The sequence below is a fragment of the Tupaia chinensis genome, unplaced genomic scaffold (genome assembly GCF_000334495.1).
Source record: "Tupaia chinensis unplaced genomic scaffold, TupChi_1.0 Scaffold141231_1, whole genome shotgun sequence".
NCBI classification, from domain to species: Eukaryota; Metazoa; Chordata; class Mammalia; order Scandentia; family Tupaiidae; genus Tupaia; species Tupaia belangeri.
Window position 1 is genome coordinate 1693030 of NW_006201094.1, and position 13773 is coordinate 1706802.

Genomic DNA, 13773 nt, shown 5'->3' on the forward strand with positions numbered 1-13773 from the left:
AGAAGGGCCCTCGGCTTAATGCTCTGCTTAACCATCCTGAAATTCTTAATAATTCTGAACAATGTCTTTTTGCATTGGGACCTACAATTCTATATTGAGTCCTGCCCACTCAACTGTGACTTTCTTGGTCAGCATGAAGGGCTCAGGAAATAGAGCAGGGGTTTCTTAAATATTTGTTGAGTTTATGTGTGAATGGATGAAAGAATAGGAAAAAAGCATCCTGTAGAAAAAATGTTGTACTATGACAAATTCTGAAGAGTAAGCTTTTATTTGTTCAGTGGAGAGGGGAGCCAAGTGATAAATTTATGGGATTATTGACCATTCCGAATAAATAATATAAAATGTTTTATGTTTCCCTTTAAATTACTCACATCACTTCTCCTTTGACCCCTATTGCCTCCACGTTCTCCTCAGAATGAAAAATTGCAGTTAATGGAGTTTGCAACTGCACTTGTGCTATTAAATATGACCAAGGGGCTGTACCAGACACTATGCTAACTTCTGGGGTAGTGGGCAGGAATATGAGGAATGGAAGGGTGAAGTTAGCAGGGTCTCTGTCCTCAAGAAGAATTAAATCTCCCTCCTCAAGAGTTTATATCAAAGATGAGTTGACTTCATGGGAGTTCTGCAGCAATGAATCGAGAATAAAGACATTAGACTTGGCCTGTGGCCCGGCTTCCTGAACATTTCAACTGACAAAATGTCTCAGCCTGAACACAATTCCTCCACTATGAGATCTGTGGGTTCACGAGTTAACACTGCCAACCAACTCAGAGGTGCCCATGGAGCATAATAAGTAAGTGGTTGTTGAGGTGGGGGAGGTGCTTTTGCTCCTTGGTGTAAGAGCAGAAAAGACAAACGTCAGCTAGCAAAGTGAGCCAAACAATTGGTGAGGACAAACGCCCCTCGCTCACACTATAGGCACAACCACACACCAACCGGCTGCTACATTACCCGCCTGCTAGGTTCTTAAGCCGACGTGTAAGTTTAAAAAGAGTCTCTCTCGTTTTCCTCATTTGCATGTTCTTATTGTAGTTATGCATTCTGCTGGTTAGGACAGCATTGGTAATAAAATTAAGACATTCAAGTAAAAAAAAAGTCTATAAACTTACAAAGATATGTTAAGATGAAATGAAGAAAATGCAAAAATAATACACCCATCAATATTTTTGCATACCAGATGAGCCAAAGTTAAAAAGATTGACTACGTTGGCAAGTATGGAGGAGAACACAAGTGTCTTTTTTTTTTTTTTTTACTTTTTTTTTTTTTTTATTTTTTTTTTTTTTTTGGAGAGGTTTTTGCTATAGGGCGTGTGCGCTCGCCAGACAGAGAGAGACAGAGAGATAGAAAGTGAGAAATCACCCTCCAGGGGGGAGGCCCAGGCCACAAGCCCTTCTCCTCCATTCTCCTCTCGGGATCTTGGGCACGCACGCACACGCACCTGGCGTGAGTTTAAGCCAATGGGTCCGGGACTCAAACTGCGGTCAGCTACATGGGAGTCCAGCGACATAGCCATTACACTAACTGCTGGTCCCAAGTATCCTTTTTTTTTTTTTACTTTTTTTTTTTTTTTACTTTTTTTTTTTTTTTACTTTTTTTTTTTTTTTACTTTTTTTTTTTTTTTACTTTTTTTTTTTTTTTACTTTTTCTTTTTTTCTGAAATTTTTTCTTATTTTTTCCATCTGATTATTGCACATCTTGACAGCATACAGAATGAACTTTGTGGGGACGAATATACTGCATACTAGTCCAGTTAAAGATATTACCATACCCATTATCACCAAGACGTGATTCTTCACTTTCATTAAAGGTTTTGCTTCCTCCCCCCTTGATTCTCTCCTTCTCGCTCTCCACTGTCTACCATTCTCCCACACTGTTTCTCGTATCTCAGTGAAAGCCAGTATTCTTTAGAAAGATTGCTGCTCAGATTACACTTTGGTACAATCAGATTTTTGGAGAACAATCTGGCATTATATGTGAATCAAAATTTAAAATGTACATCCCTTTGATGCCGTAATCCTATTTTAGGGCTTTATCCTATAGAAATAACCTGACAAATAAGATCATAAAAATCAACCTGTAAAGCTGTCCATCACAGCCAAGTAAATGAATAAATAAAATCAAGAATAACAGAGCGATTGGCTTGATCCAGCACAATTCACCCAACCACAGCTTAACCACTGAGGTGATTATGCAGTGCTATAATTACCAAAGGAAAAATGTATCTATGGTACTTGTTCGGATGTAATGAAATGCCTGCTTAAAGAAAGTACAGATGGAATTACTTCATTTTTGGTTAGAAATATATATATTCATCATTACGTTGTGTTCAGAACATTTGAAATCCTCGCTCTAAGCTATTTTGAAATATGAGATAATAGATACTTTAACCTGATTTGATTAGTACACGTTATATTCCTGTAATGAAAAATCATGCTGTACCCCCTACATATGTATAATTAATATGTGTTATAGAAAAAGAATAAGTGACCCTCATACAGAGGAGGTGAGCAGGCCCTTGGGCAGGGCATTAAGGGGACTGGGGTCTGAGGCAAGAGATGTCCAGCACAAAAACTCTACTGGTAGACACAGGAGCCATTTTTTCTCATACCTAGCTTAAATCTTTTCTTTTTGTATTTTCCTTGGTCAAATCTTTAATAGTGTCTATATGACATGAAGATTTAGAGGGGAAAAAAAAGGATACGCTGGGTTTTCCAGAGCTCAATGAAAAAAAAATACTATTTGTGAGTACATGGGGCACATTTTTTTAAAGAACAAATTGTGATTGACTCTATACTGTTTTGCCAAGATTCATAGTGCAAACAAATGGATAATTTACAAATAAAAATGTTTGTTTATTTGTATGTGAATGGTGAAAAAAAAAAAGAAGTCATGAAGAAATAATACATTCAGTGGTGTGCTGACAAATATTTAATAGCCAGCCCTCGGTTGGGGCAGCGTGGAAGCCCTGTAGCACTTACTGACTTCTGTGGCATAAATGCTACCAACATTATTTATTTCAATCATTAATACAATATCACTGAGTAAGAAGTTAAAAAGAAATATCCAGTTGCATGCCATTCCAAAGTATTCTCCATGAAATAAATACAACAGACATAAATAATCTCAAAGGCACGGATAATATCAACTTGTAGTAAAATAATTAGAACATGGTGAGTTTTGTGCATGCATTTTTTTGTCAGCCTAGAAGTCACCAATATTGGATAATATTGGTTATGTCTGGATGATACACTTATAAACCATGTTGACTTTATTCTTTAGAGTCTTGGCATTTCAATACTTTCACAACAAACATGCTACCTTTCACTAGAAAAAAATACAAGAGCTTTTTTATTCTTATTTGCTAAAACCCGGGGGAAGAAGGTGGAATCAGGGAACATTCGTTTTGAAACCAGTCTCACTAGAACAAAACTCCTCCCCAGAAACATTACGATTTCATTCAAGTATAACTGAAGATAATAATGAGTAATATTTACATCAATTAAAATAGGGTATCTTCGTTCAGTCACGGTATAAGGAAATGAGCTCTCAGTGTTTCTAAGTCCTTTCAAAGTAGAAATATGTGGCTTCGAAAGTCAAAGGGACTTGAGCTCCCAGGCAGTCTGATTTTCTCGCTCTATAAATAAGGAAACAGAGTCCCAGACAGGTAAGTGTTTTCTCTTCAAGGTAAGTATGAGGTAATTCTGTTCCTATTTATAAAGGACTTCTGTAGCTTTTGAATGAAAGCACTTACTTCTCTTGTTGGTGTTTAGCAAGAAGAAATGACATGCTCTTTCTGGGTGGTAGTCATTCTGTTGGTTAACTGCTGAGGTTCAAAGCCCCCTTATCTTTGTCGGATCATAGTGACTCACACTTCTCCAGAATTTCATTTTTCCCTACACACTGCCACAAAGATTATCTCAGCTGATCCTCATGAAAGCCGTGAGAGATAGGCAGGGGGGAAGGAACCACACCTATTTCATGGATGTGAAAACTGACCTAGGCTAGGCCACGGCTAGTGCAAGCAAGGCCTTCTAGTGTCCTCTGGGAGTCTCCTCTTTGAGACCTTTCTGAGGTAGTCATTAGGGTGAGCCTCTTCTGAACTTTCTCTCCTTTCCTTCCCTGTTTTTGAAAACTTTTTCTGACTGTGGCTCCCTTCTCATTTTACACTCTGGTCACCTAGAGCTGCTCTCTCATTCTTGCCCTTTCACTCTGGAACAGAAGATAATCGCAGGCATTGTTAGTGCTAGGAATACTCCTCTTCTTCATTCAACATGAGGACTAAACCCCAGAATGCTGTGTTCTCTTGAAATCTAAAGTCATTTCTATCATCACAGGAATTAGGTTTACAAAAGTCCAAACTCAGGGTACTTTATAAAGCAAGAAACTATAAACACTTCAGCGTGGCAAATTTCTGAACAAGCTTGGCTTTCTGAAAGGGGTTAATGTGGAAGTCGAAAGAGACAGATTTACTCAGGCAATATAAATCATACATCACAGAGCAGATCCTGAGCCATCTGAAAAGATCTGAGGTTTTCCTTAGCTTTGTTTTATTAAGGGAGGAGATGTGGTCTCCTGCTACAAGTACAATGTGCCGGGGAAGGACTGAGAAAGGTGTATAAATGAGTTCTATGCATGTCCAGAGACAAAGAGCTACCAAAGTACCTCATCCTATATGACGCCTCAGCTCCTGGACTTCCTGGCTGGCAACGTCAGGCAATTGTCTGGACAACAGTTTCCCCATCTTTAAAGTGAAAATCACAGCACCTGCCCCACAGTTATGGTGGAGATTAAATTAGCTGGTGGCCAACAAAATACTTTGTAAACCAAAAGTCACTATAAAAATGCATGCAATAGAGCCAAGATATCTTGCTCATCTTTGACGTCTGGGTGAGAGATGGAGGAGTGAGTTAAAATGGGCCATAGTGTAAGACACAGCAACAGGCCGGTGGCCAGGTTTCTCTTGGCCAAGTGAGATGGAGAGCTCAGGAGTGCATACTAATGACTGCACCTCTGCTGAAACTACGGGCCAAATGATTCTTTCCAGAAAACACAGTGTCCCTTTCCTTACGGAAGGTCCTCTCCTAACTGGGTTTTCGGCTGTCCGCAAAAGTAGGCCGACATCCTGATACAGTTAGTGGTGCTGTTATGAAGATGAATGATGAACAAAATTGCGTTGACTGTGCAGGTTAGGAAAAGAAGTAGTAGCTTCCCTAGACCTGTGAATGCCTTCTAGAAGATGTATCATTCTCAACAACACTGAAAAGACCATTGTGGAAGAGCCGAGGGAGCGTAAAGGAAGAGTGTGTGTTTCCAAAAGAGAAAGGCAATGGCGTGGGGGTGGGAAGGAAACCATTGCAGGGGAAGGCGTCCCCCCCCCACCTTCTGGTGATGAGTATTCAAGATGAAGGTAATTATTTTAATTATTTCCAAGTTAATATAGAGAGTTATGGAATATTCACTTCCTAAAGAAAACATTTCAGAGAGATAAAGATGATATCCAACCTAGGATCCAAAAGTCATTTCTGGGGACATCAGTGTAGGGCCTGAAGATGATTGTCATTTGTCAATCAAGTCTGTAAGAAGTAAGGACATGGTTAAGCAAGTCACCTGATTACGGTGCCTTTTAACGCTTTATAACTTTTGAGCTTTGATAGCAGAAGGGATCTACTCTTGAAAGCCCCAAAAATGTTGTTACTATAGGAACAGGTAAGCAGATTAGACTTGAAAGACCAGTTTAGAAACAAAGAATTTAATAGTCAAAGCAAAAGCAATTAGCCAAGAAAACATTTTAAGTAAATATCTTTCAGGTTTGTTATTTACATATTAATTCCAGGAAGATAAAGTGCTATTATAAAATGAGAGCATCACAATTTAATATTTTAATTACATCATTACTGGCATAAAAGACCACGCTGACACAATTAGCAGAAAGACCTTATTAAACAGAAGGATGCATTTCTAACTCTCTCTTCATTAGACTGTAATTGAGAAATACAGCTTTAAATTCCGCAGGAACTTCAGAGTCATCTCTGATTTCCTGTAGTTCCTAAAATAAAGGAGACATGAACTACAGAAAGTTTTGTGTAACCAATCTGCATAAGTAGAGAGCTCCGAGTACAGTTCTGGAAGGAAACAGCAATGTGTGGAGGCTGAGAGTTGTTCCTATTTCAGGTATCTTCTCTGTCCAGCGGTCTCGAACAGGAACGTGAGACAGGAAGGTCAAAGACCCAGCTGGACTCTTGCTCACCGCGAGGTTCCTATCAGGGATATGTGGCTCCTCGCATTAGGGATTTGCCAAAATTTCTACAAGTTTTCAACAGAGCTTGCTATAGTGATGAGTCAGTCTCAAAAACGGATCATAAAGTGGCATTGTGCTTCTCCCTTTGGCTTTTATTTAAGAAGAAAACATTCTGATAAAGCAAATACAATATTTCCATTCTAGCACATTTCTGCTGTCAGAGGTCCCATTCACGGGACAGAGATTTCCTGAACATTGCATTTTCTCATGTAATACCAGGGTCAAATTGCTGAGACATGTGTGAGTATGTGTGTGAGTGCGTGTGAGTATGAGACAGACAGAGAGAGAGAGAGAGCGAGAGTGTGTCAGAAGCCAGGGATTGGGAATGGAAAGAAGGGAATGTGGCAACGCTCTTACCATCTCATTTTCTTCTCCTTCGTTGAGCAAAGCATGCTGGCCCTTCTCAGAGTGATCCCCCATGAAAAGTTATTCCACTTCTTCTCCCTGACCTTCCTGAGCAGGCGCTTCCAGGATGAACTTGTAGAGCCACTGCCGCTCCCTAGCTGACTGAAAGAGTTAATGATCCTCTAGGTGAAACCTCCTCTTGAGCGCACACCTTCTCTTAGCAAATGACAATACTTAGCAAACTCAACTCCTCCCACGGTGGCCCTGGGCTAGGAGGGATTTCTGGCTGCTCCCTGCTTACTGTGTTCTCTCAGAGCAGCTGTCCCAAAGGAGGCTGCTCCCATGCTGATCTTTTTGTGCCCAACTTACAGCGAGAGAACTCATTGCCTGCCCGGTGCCTGCCAGCAGCAGACATCTGACTGCAAATCCAGCAGGACAATGCGGGGTTGGCAGGCCGGCGAGGAATGGGGAGCAGGCGCGAGGACTCCCAGGTCACTGCTTTATTCACAGAGGTTCAGGATTGAGGTGGAGGGAGGCTGGCAGAGCTGCAGATCTGATTAGTGAAAGCCTCGATTCATAGGTTTGTGGTAGTGCCACCAATCTTTTTGTTTACAAAAAGTACAAGTTATCACTAATCCCCTTCCAAAGCTACTTGTGATCACAGTTTCTTGTGTACGCAAAAACATTCTACTTAATGTATGCAAGTCACGTTAAGTTTACCTTTTTGAAAAACATGTAGGAAAAGAACAAAGGTATAATCAAAATAGATATAGTCTCCTTTCAGTAAAATATTGGTGGTTGCATTCTTTTTTATTTATTATTACTATCTCCCCCCCCTCCCCATAGAGTGCATGCACTCGCTGGAGAGACAGAGAGAGACAAAATAAAGCATCCTTTCCCCTCTCTCCCATGGAGAATAGTCATGCTGCAATTCCTTCTCCATTTCTCCCTCCTTTTTGGGATTTTAGGCACATATGCAAAACCACATATGAATGTGTTTCTCAAGCCACTGAGTTGGGACTCAGTCTGTAAAGTCAGCCATGTGGGATCCAGCCACCTTAACCACACCACAGGCTGGCCCTCCTTGAACTTCTGGAAGTCCAATCGATCCTTTAGGAATGATGAAAAGAACTTTAGAAAGTCTAACACTTAGAAGTTTTCTGTAGACTAAAGGGGTTAGATGTACCAGAACCAGATTTTTTTTTTAACCCAGGAGATAGACCAGTTTATAAATAGCATTTCTGTTCATTTCCAGAGGATGTGTGCTTGCCAGAGAGAGAGAAAGACAGAGGGAGTAAGAGAAAGGACCTCGCGATGGGGTGTGGTCATGAACAACCCCTTCTCCATTTTTCCCTTCCTTCGGGATTTTGGGCACACATTCCTCATGTTTTTCGAACCAGCAGGTCTGGGACTCACACCACAGGGTCAGCCATTCATGCAGCCATTAGCCACCACACCACTGGCAGGCCCTGTGGTTAAACTCTGACAGAGGTCTAAAAATAAAACACTCAAGTGAGTCCGCGGAAAATCGCGTGTTTTTATTTATCCATGCATTTATTCAATAAGCATTTTATTTGAATGTAGGGACTACGTAAATAAATAAAGTCATATTTGCTGTCTTCAGGCTGGTGTAGGGATTTGAGCATGCAAACAAGAGAGAGACGGTGTTTTATCGTTGTGAGAGCTCGGACGGACACCTGAAGTACTGTCAGAAGTCCTCGTATCTTGAAGACAAGCACACACTTACCCTGGCTCTGGGAAGCAAACCCTGGAACCTGGCTGCTCTCTGTGCCGACCTTGCTGTGTGATGGGTTCACCTATGGCAACCGGTTCTTCCCATCTGGTCACATCTGGCAGGACCGTGGAGAGAACAGAATGAGGGACTTAGGAAAACACATCACACAGCACTGATCAAGTGTCGTTGGAATGATTAAACTAAAGGTCCAATTTAACAGCAAGTGGTAGAGCACAGTAGTTAAGGGCATGTGCTCTGAATATGGACAGCCAGGGTTCAAATCTGGACTTCGCCAGATTGAGATACAAAGAGTTATACAAACTCCACCAGCCTCTATCTGCTCACATGTTAAAAAATATGAAATGATAGCAGAACCTATCTCCTGAAACTGTTGCGGAATAATGCCTGGAAAATAGTAGATGTTCTATAAATACTTACACTGTGTTCACTCACTCTCCTTCAACTGTGGGCACTGACATCCCCAATCTGAAACAAGTAACTCTAACAAGATCAACCCCAAACACCAATGTGTGTGAGCATGTGTGAGTGCAAACCCTTGATCAAATTGTAAGTTATAAATAGCACAAACATTAAAAATAGTAAACTAAGCAAACCCATTGCAAGGCTAATTAAAATTATAGATGTGTCGTTGTGAGTTTCCAAAAATACTATTAGCACAATGTAACAAATAAAATTAACAGTTGATTTTAGGGTCAAAATAAGCACATGGGGTTAGGTAATAAAAATACTCTGTGATTAATGATGGCTTCACTAATTTTGTGAACACACTAAAATTCAGTGATGTGTATACTTTAAGAGGGAGAATATCATGGAATGGAAATTGAATGTCAATTAAAAGAAGACTGTACCTCAAAAAAAAAAATTAAGTGAGCATTTTATAGCCTAGTAGGCAGGCATTTAAATATTTAGCAGAGAAAACAAGAAGAGTTTACATTTGACCTCACCTGATGGAAGTTGAGGAATGGTCATTTGTAAAATGACAAAACTGTACCAGCACCAGTGGGCAGGTGAGAGAGGCTTCCCATCCTCCCCTCCATAGCTAGAGACACCTACACTTTTTCCTTCTGGCTGGATCCCTGAATATAGTAGGCAACTCACGCACCATCGTTGGGGTAAGAAGGGTGCATCTGCCATGTTTACTGCCGCATTATTTGTAGCAACTAAGATATGGAATCAACCTAAGTGCCCAACAACTGATAAATAAATAAAGAAAACAAAGTATTTCCCACTTTCTCTCTCTCCATGTAAGCACTCATGCCCTATACCTATAGCAAAATTAAAATGAAAATAAGTCATAATTTCCACTGACATGACAATTGTTAGCATGTTCAGTAAATGCAGACATGGTGTAACGATGAAATCATGGTAATTAGTATAGCCATCATCTCAACCAGCTGAAACCCTTACATACGGTCCGTTGCTGTGACCCGCATCCTCCTCACTGGACTTTACAGTGTCATTCTTTCTACCTACAATTCCGTTTCTGTCACTCTACCTTCCTCTGTCCCCCCACGATCCTTCCCAGTGTCCAGTAGCCATTTCACATCTCTCTACCTCTCTGAGGTCATTTTGCCCAATTTCCAGATACACTGGAGACCCTGCAAATGCAGTCTTATACAGAGAAGGTCCGTCACTCCCCTGCAGGCAGGGGTGTGTGACCACGAAGGGAACAGGATGTGGTAGGAAACCCTGGTCCGCTCCATGGAAGTCTGGAAGGCCAGCCTTTGGTCTGGGTGTAATGCAACGAGTAACCATGACATTGCAGACAAGCTGAGCTGCCTAAGCATGGTGAGTTCTGATCGGCCTGTGCTCTCCTGTGACAGCGATCATCACTAAAGTGTCTCCGTCTTTCTGTGTCCTATTGTATGTACAGACAGTGTGCGTGACCCTGTTAGATGTTTCGTTTCCCTTTGGAATACGGTTTGACACGTTAATCTTTAAACCCATGTCTCTCCCTTTAATTTCTCCTGCTTCATAGTTCTACTCCACACTACGCGAGCCTCCCAGGCTGCAATACAGCACGTGCACACAGTAGGTGTGCATTTGGTGTGGTCCAGGTTCTAATTTGGACATTTTGCTGGCAGTTCACATGTTCATTTATCATTTATTTGATTAACGTCAATGTTCCAAGGCCTGTAATGGATGAAGAATGGAGATTTAATCAAATATGCCTAGAAGAGGTAAATCTATTAAGGAGCAAGACCTACAGCAGAATATAAATTTCCAGACATGTGTTCATTACACACACAGAGTGACAGAGACAGTTTAAGCAGAGAGTTAGGCCAGCATGGCTTCATGGAGGCAGAGAGCCCTCCATGCAGATGGATGGGGACCATTACTGACACCGAGAGCCAAGTGCAGAGGAGGGCTTGCACACGAGTGCTTTCTGGAGACTGTGAATTATGCATACGACTGATAATTCAGAATCAAGAGGAAAAGTTGCTTCGTTCATTTTCTGATTTGGTCTGCATTCATTTTTTTTTCTCAAATACTTTACCTGGTATAAGAATGGGAAGGAGAGGACCAACAGCTAGTATAATGGTTACATCATTGGACTCCCACATGGTGGACCACAGTTTGAGTTCCAAACCAGTGGCTTAAAACTCACACCAGGCACATGTGCCTATGTGCCCAAAACCCCAAGAGGAAAATGGAGGAGAAGGGATTGTGGTGTGGTCATCCAACCTGGGAGGTGGTTTCTCGCTTTCTGTCTCTCTGTTCCTCTGGCAAGCACACACGCCCTATAGCAAAAATTTCTCTCTAAAAATAAATAAATAAATAAAAGAATGGGAAGGGGAAAGAGAACAAAACCACTACCTAACTGTCTGGTGATGCAATGTCTCGGCTGGCTTTTGTTTGTCCCACTAGTGTCCAGCCACCCTGGATGGTTCTCACCCTCTTTGGGTGTCTAGAATAGGTGTTAAATGGCAATCATGGTAGTACTAGCTCCTCTGCCAGGACTCCTCACCTGGCACGTTTGGCCGGTGTGAAGATAAGTGGTAATGATGTTTCACCACATATTAATTTCCATCTTTCTTCTGAACCCCACAGCATATTACAAACATCATTCCTTGCAACACCTCTGTGAAGTAGCAAGGTGAGCAATATTACTGCTCCATTTGAAAGCTGTGAGAACTGAGTCATAAAGAGGCCACAAAGAGCCACTCGAGGTCAGTGTCCTCAGCAGGGAGTGGACCCTAACACGAGAGCCGTATCTCTGCCTTGTGGTCCCTGGAAAGAAGCTGGTTCAAGCTTCCTTTTCAGTCCTCATTACACAGATCCGATATCTGTACAGCACGTGAGGCTTTAGTCATAGAACTCGACCTCATGCAAGGTTTCATTGTTATTGCTCATTATCTTAATCTGCACTGATGCTCGTCTGTAGATGAGACCACAGCGAGCAAAGATGTGATATCCCGAGAGGAATTGCCTGCCTCAAGGTGGCAGGTGAAGTTTAATTGAATTAATTACGTTTGTAAAACATTTAGCAAAACCTAGATTAAAGGGTCTCAGACAAAGATACGGAGCCTCCCTACTAATTACAGAAGCAAAGATCAGGCTAATAGCTGGCCCTGTTTCTCAGGGCGATCGCTTTCAACTCTCCCTGCTCAGCACAGGGTTGTGACCTTCATCAAGGTGGCTTGGGGTGGCCTCCTGTTCCCCTTTCAGAAGAGCTCCCCTTCCTTTTTTGTTATTGCCAGAAAGAAAAATTAAAAGTTCTGTTGAGGTAAAGGCAGCTCCCCGTCTGTAATGCTTACTTCCGTCAACATCTGTTATGACAATTCCGGGTCACTAAGGACAATTCACAAGGAAAAAAAAAAAGCCAAGAGAGTAAATCCCCAGGCAGAAGCTTCACATCAGGGAACTAAATTTTGAGAACTTTTAATCTGACAATTTAGGGACCAGCAGTTAGGGTAATGGCTATGTCGCTGGATTCCCACATAGTTGACCACGGTTCAAGTCCCGGACCCAGTGACTTAAACTCACGCCTTGCGCGTGTGCGTGCATGCCCAAGATCCCGAGAGGAGAATGGAGGAGAAGGGATTGCAGCGTGACCATCCACCCTGGGGGGTGATTTCTCGCTTTCTGTCTCTCTGTCTCTCTCTGCCTTTCTGACAAGTGCACACGCCCTATAGTGAAAGCCTCTCAAAAAAAAAAAAAATCTGACAACTTAAATATATAAAATAAAATAAATTAAGGAATGACTAGTGTTTTGTTTTTTTTTTTTTAAGAGAACTTTTTGCTGTAGGGCGCATGTACTTACCAGAGAGACAGAAAGAGAGATATCACCCCCTATGGGGGACGGCCATGCGGTAACCCCTTCTCCATTCTCATCTCAGAATTTTGGGCACACACTCACACATGCCCCGTGTGAGTTTAAAGCTGCCAGGTTTGGGACTTGAACCAGGGTTGACTACATGGGAGTCCAGCAACGTAGCCATTATGCCATCTGCAGGTCTCAGATTAAGAATAAGAGACTACCACAACTAGATCAGATCTTAGACGTTAGTGTAGCCCTCCTCGTTGCTCAGATGAATAAACAGTTGCAGGAAAACTATGATGATTCATCCAAGGTTACAGTCTGAGAACTGGGACTCGAACCACAGCTCAAATCTTGAATAATGTACTTCACACACTACCCTATGGCTACTTGCTTTCTGTACAAGGATCAAAATAGGATTCTTTGAGACAATCCCTTTAGAATATTTAAAAGAGAATTTCACTTGCGAAGTATTGATTAAAATAGAACTTTCCTAGAACGCACCAGTGGCATGAAGCCATGGTCGTGTTACATAACTGCTGAGTATATCCAGTTACTCAGGCAGGATCGAGACGACTTAAGCTATAGCACTAGGTCTACCCACTGGTGTAAGAATCCGTGCCTGGGGAGCTAATGGAATTGCAGGTGCTAACAGAAGTTCATTCCGGCAGGAATTGAAGCTTGTGGCAAGCTTTGCCTACAGCTCAGGAAAGCAGTGGGCCAAAAGGGAAGAGAAAGGAGTCCATAAGACAGAACGAGAAAGTCCAGTGTAGTCCAGCGATGGGGCAGGTGCACTTGCAAATCCAGACAGGATTTGCTCAAGCAGAATCTGTCCTCTAGTGACCAAGCCCCAGTCAGAAAACTCAGGCCCGGGGCAACGTTCCAATTCTGGGTGGGAGCCTGGCAAGAGAAAGGCGAGTCTGACTCCTAAGAAGAACATGGGGCTCTAGGCAAGCTGCCAGACAAGCACTTGGGAACAGAAGTGCCCACAGGGGACCTCGGGCTTGGGAATGAGGCAAGGTCCCAATTAGCAGAATCAGGGCACTGCCTCCAGTGACTGGTGGGGACTGTGACTCGGTGCTGAGCAGCCGAGAGCGAGGCTGGGGCGG

The 13773-nt window shown here is 42.2% G+C and overlaps 1 protein-coding gene and 1 long non-coding RNA gene across 2 annotated transcripts in view; both read right to left on the minus strand.

Annotated features, from left to right (window-relative positions):
* Positions 1 to 6986, minus strand: part of ATP13A4 (ATPase 13A4) — a 168342-nt gene extending 161356 nt beyond the window's left edge. The window contains exon 1 of the mRNA XM_027766130.1: positions 6660 to 6986. Within this exon, the coding sequence (XP_027621931.1) occupies positions 6660 to 6722 (63 nt within the window). The 5' untranslated portion in view covers positions 6723 to 6986. The remainder of the gene's footprint in view (positions 1 to 6659) is intronic.
* Positions 6987 to 8225: 1239 nt separating this feature from the next.
* Positions 8226 to 13773, minus strand: part of LOC114005002 (uncharacterized) — a 31211-nt gene continuing 25663 nt past the window's right edge. Inside the window, exon 4 of the long non-coding RNA XR_003546942.1 lies at positions 8226 to 8497. This is a non-coding gene — a long non-coding RNA (uncharacterized LOC114005002). The remainder of the gene's footprint in view (positions 8498 to 13773) is intronic.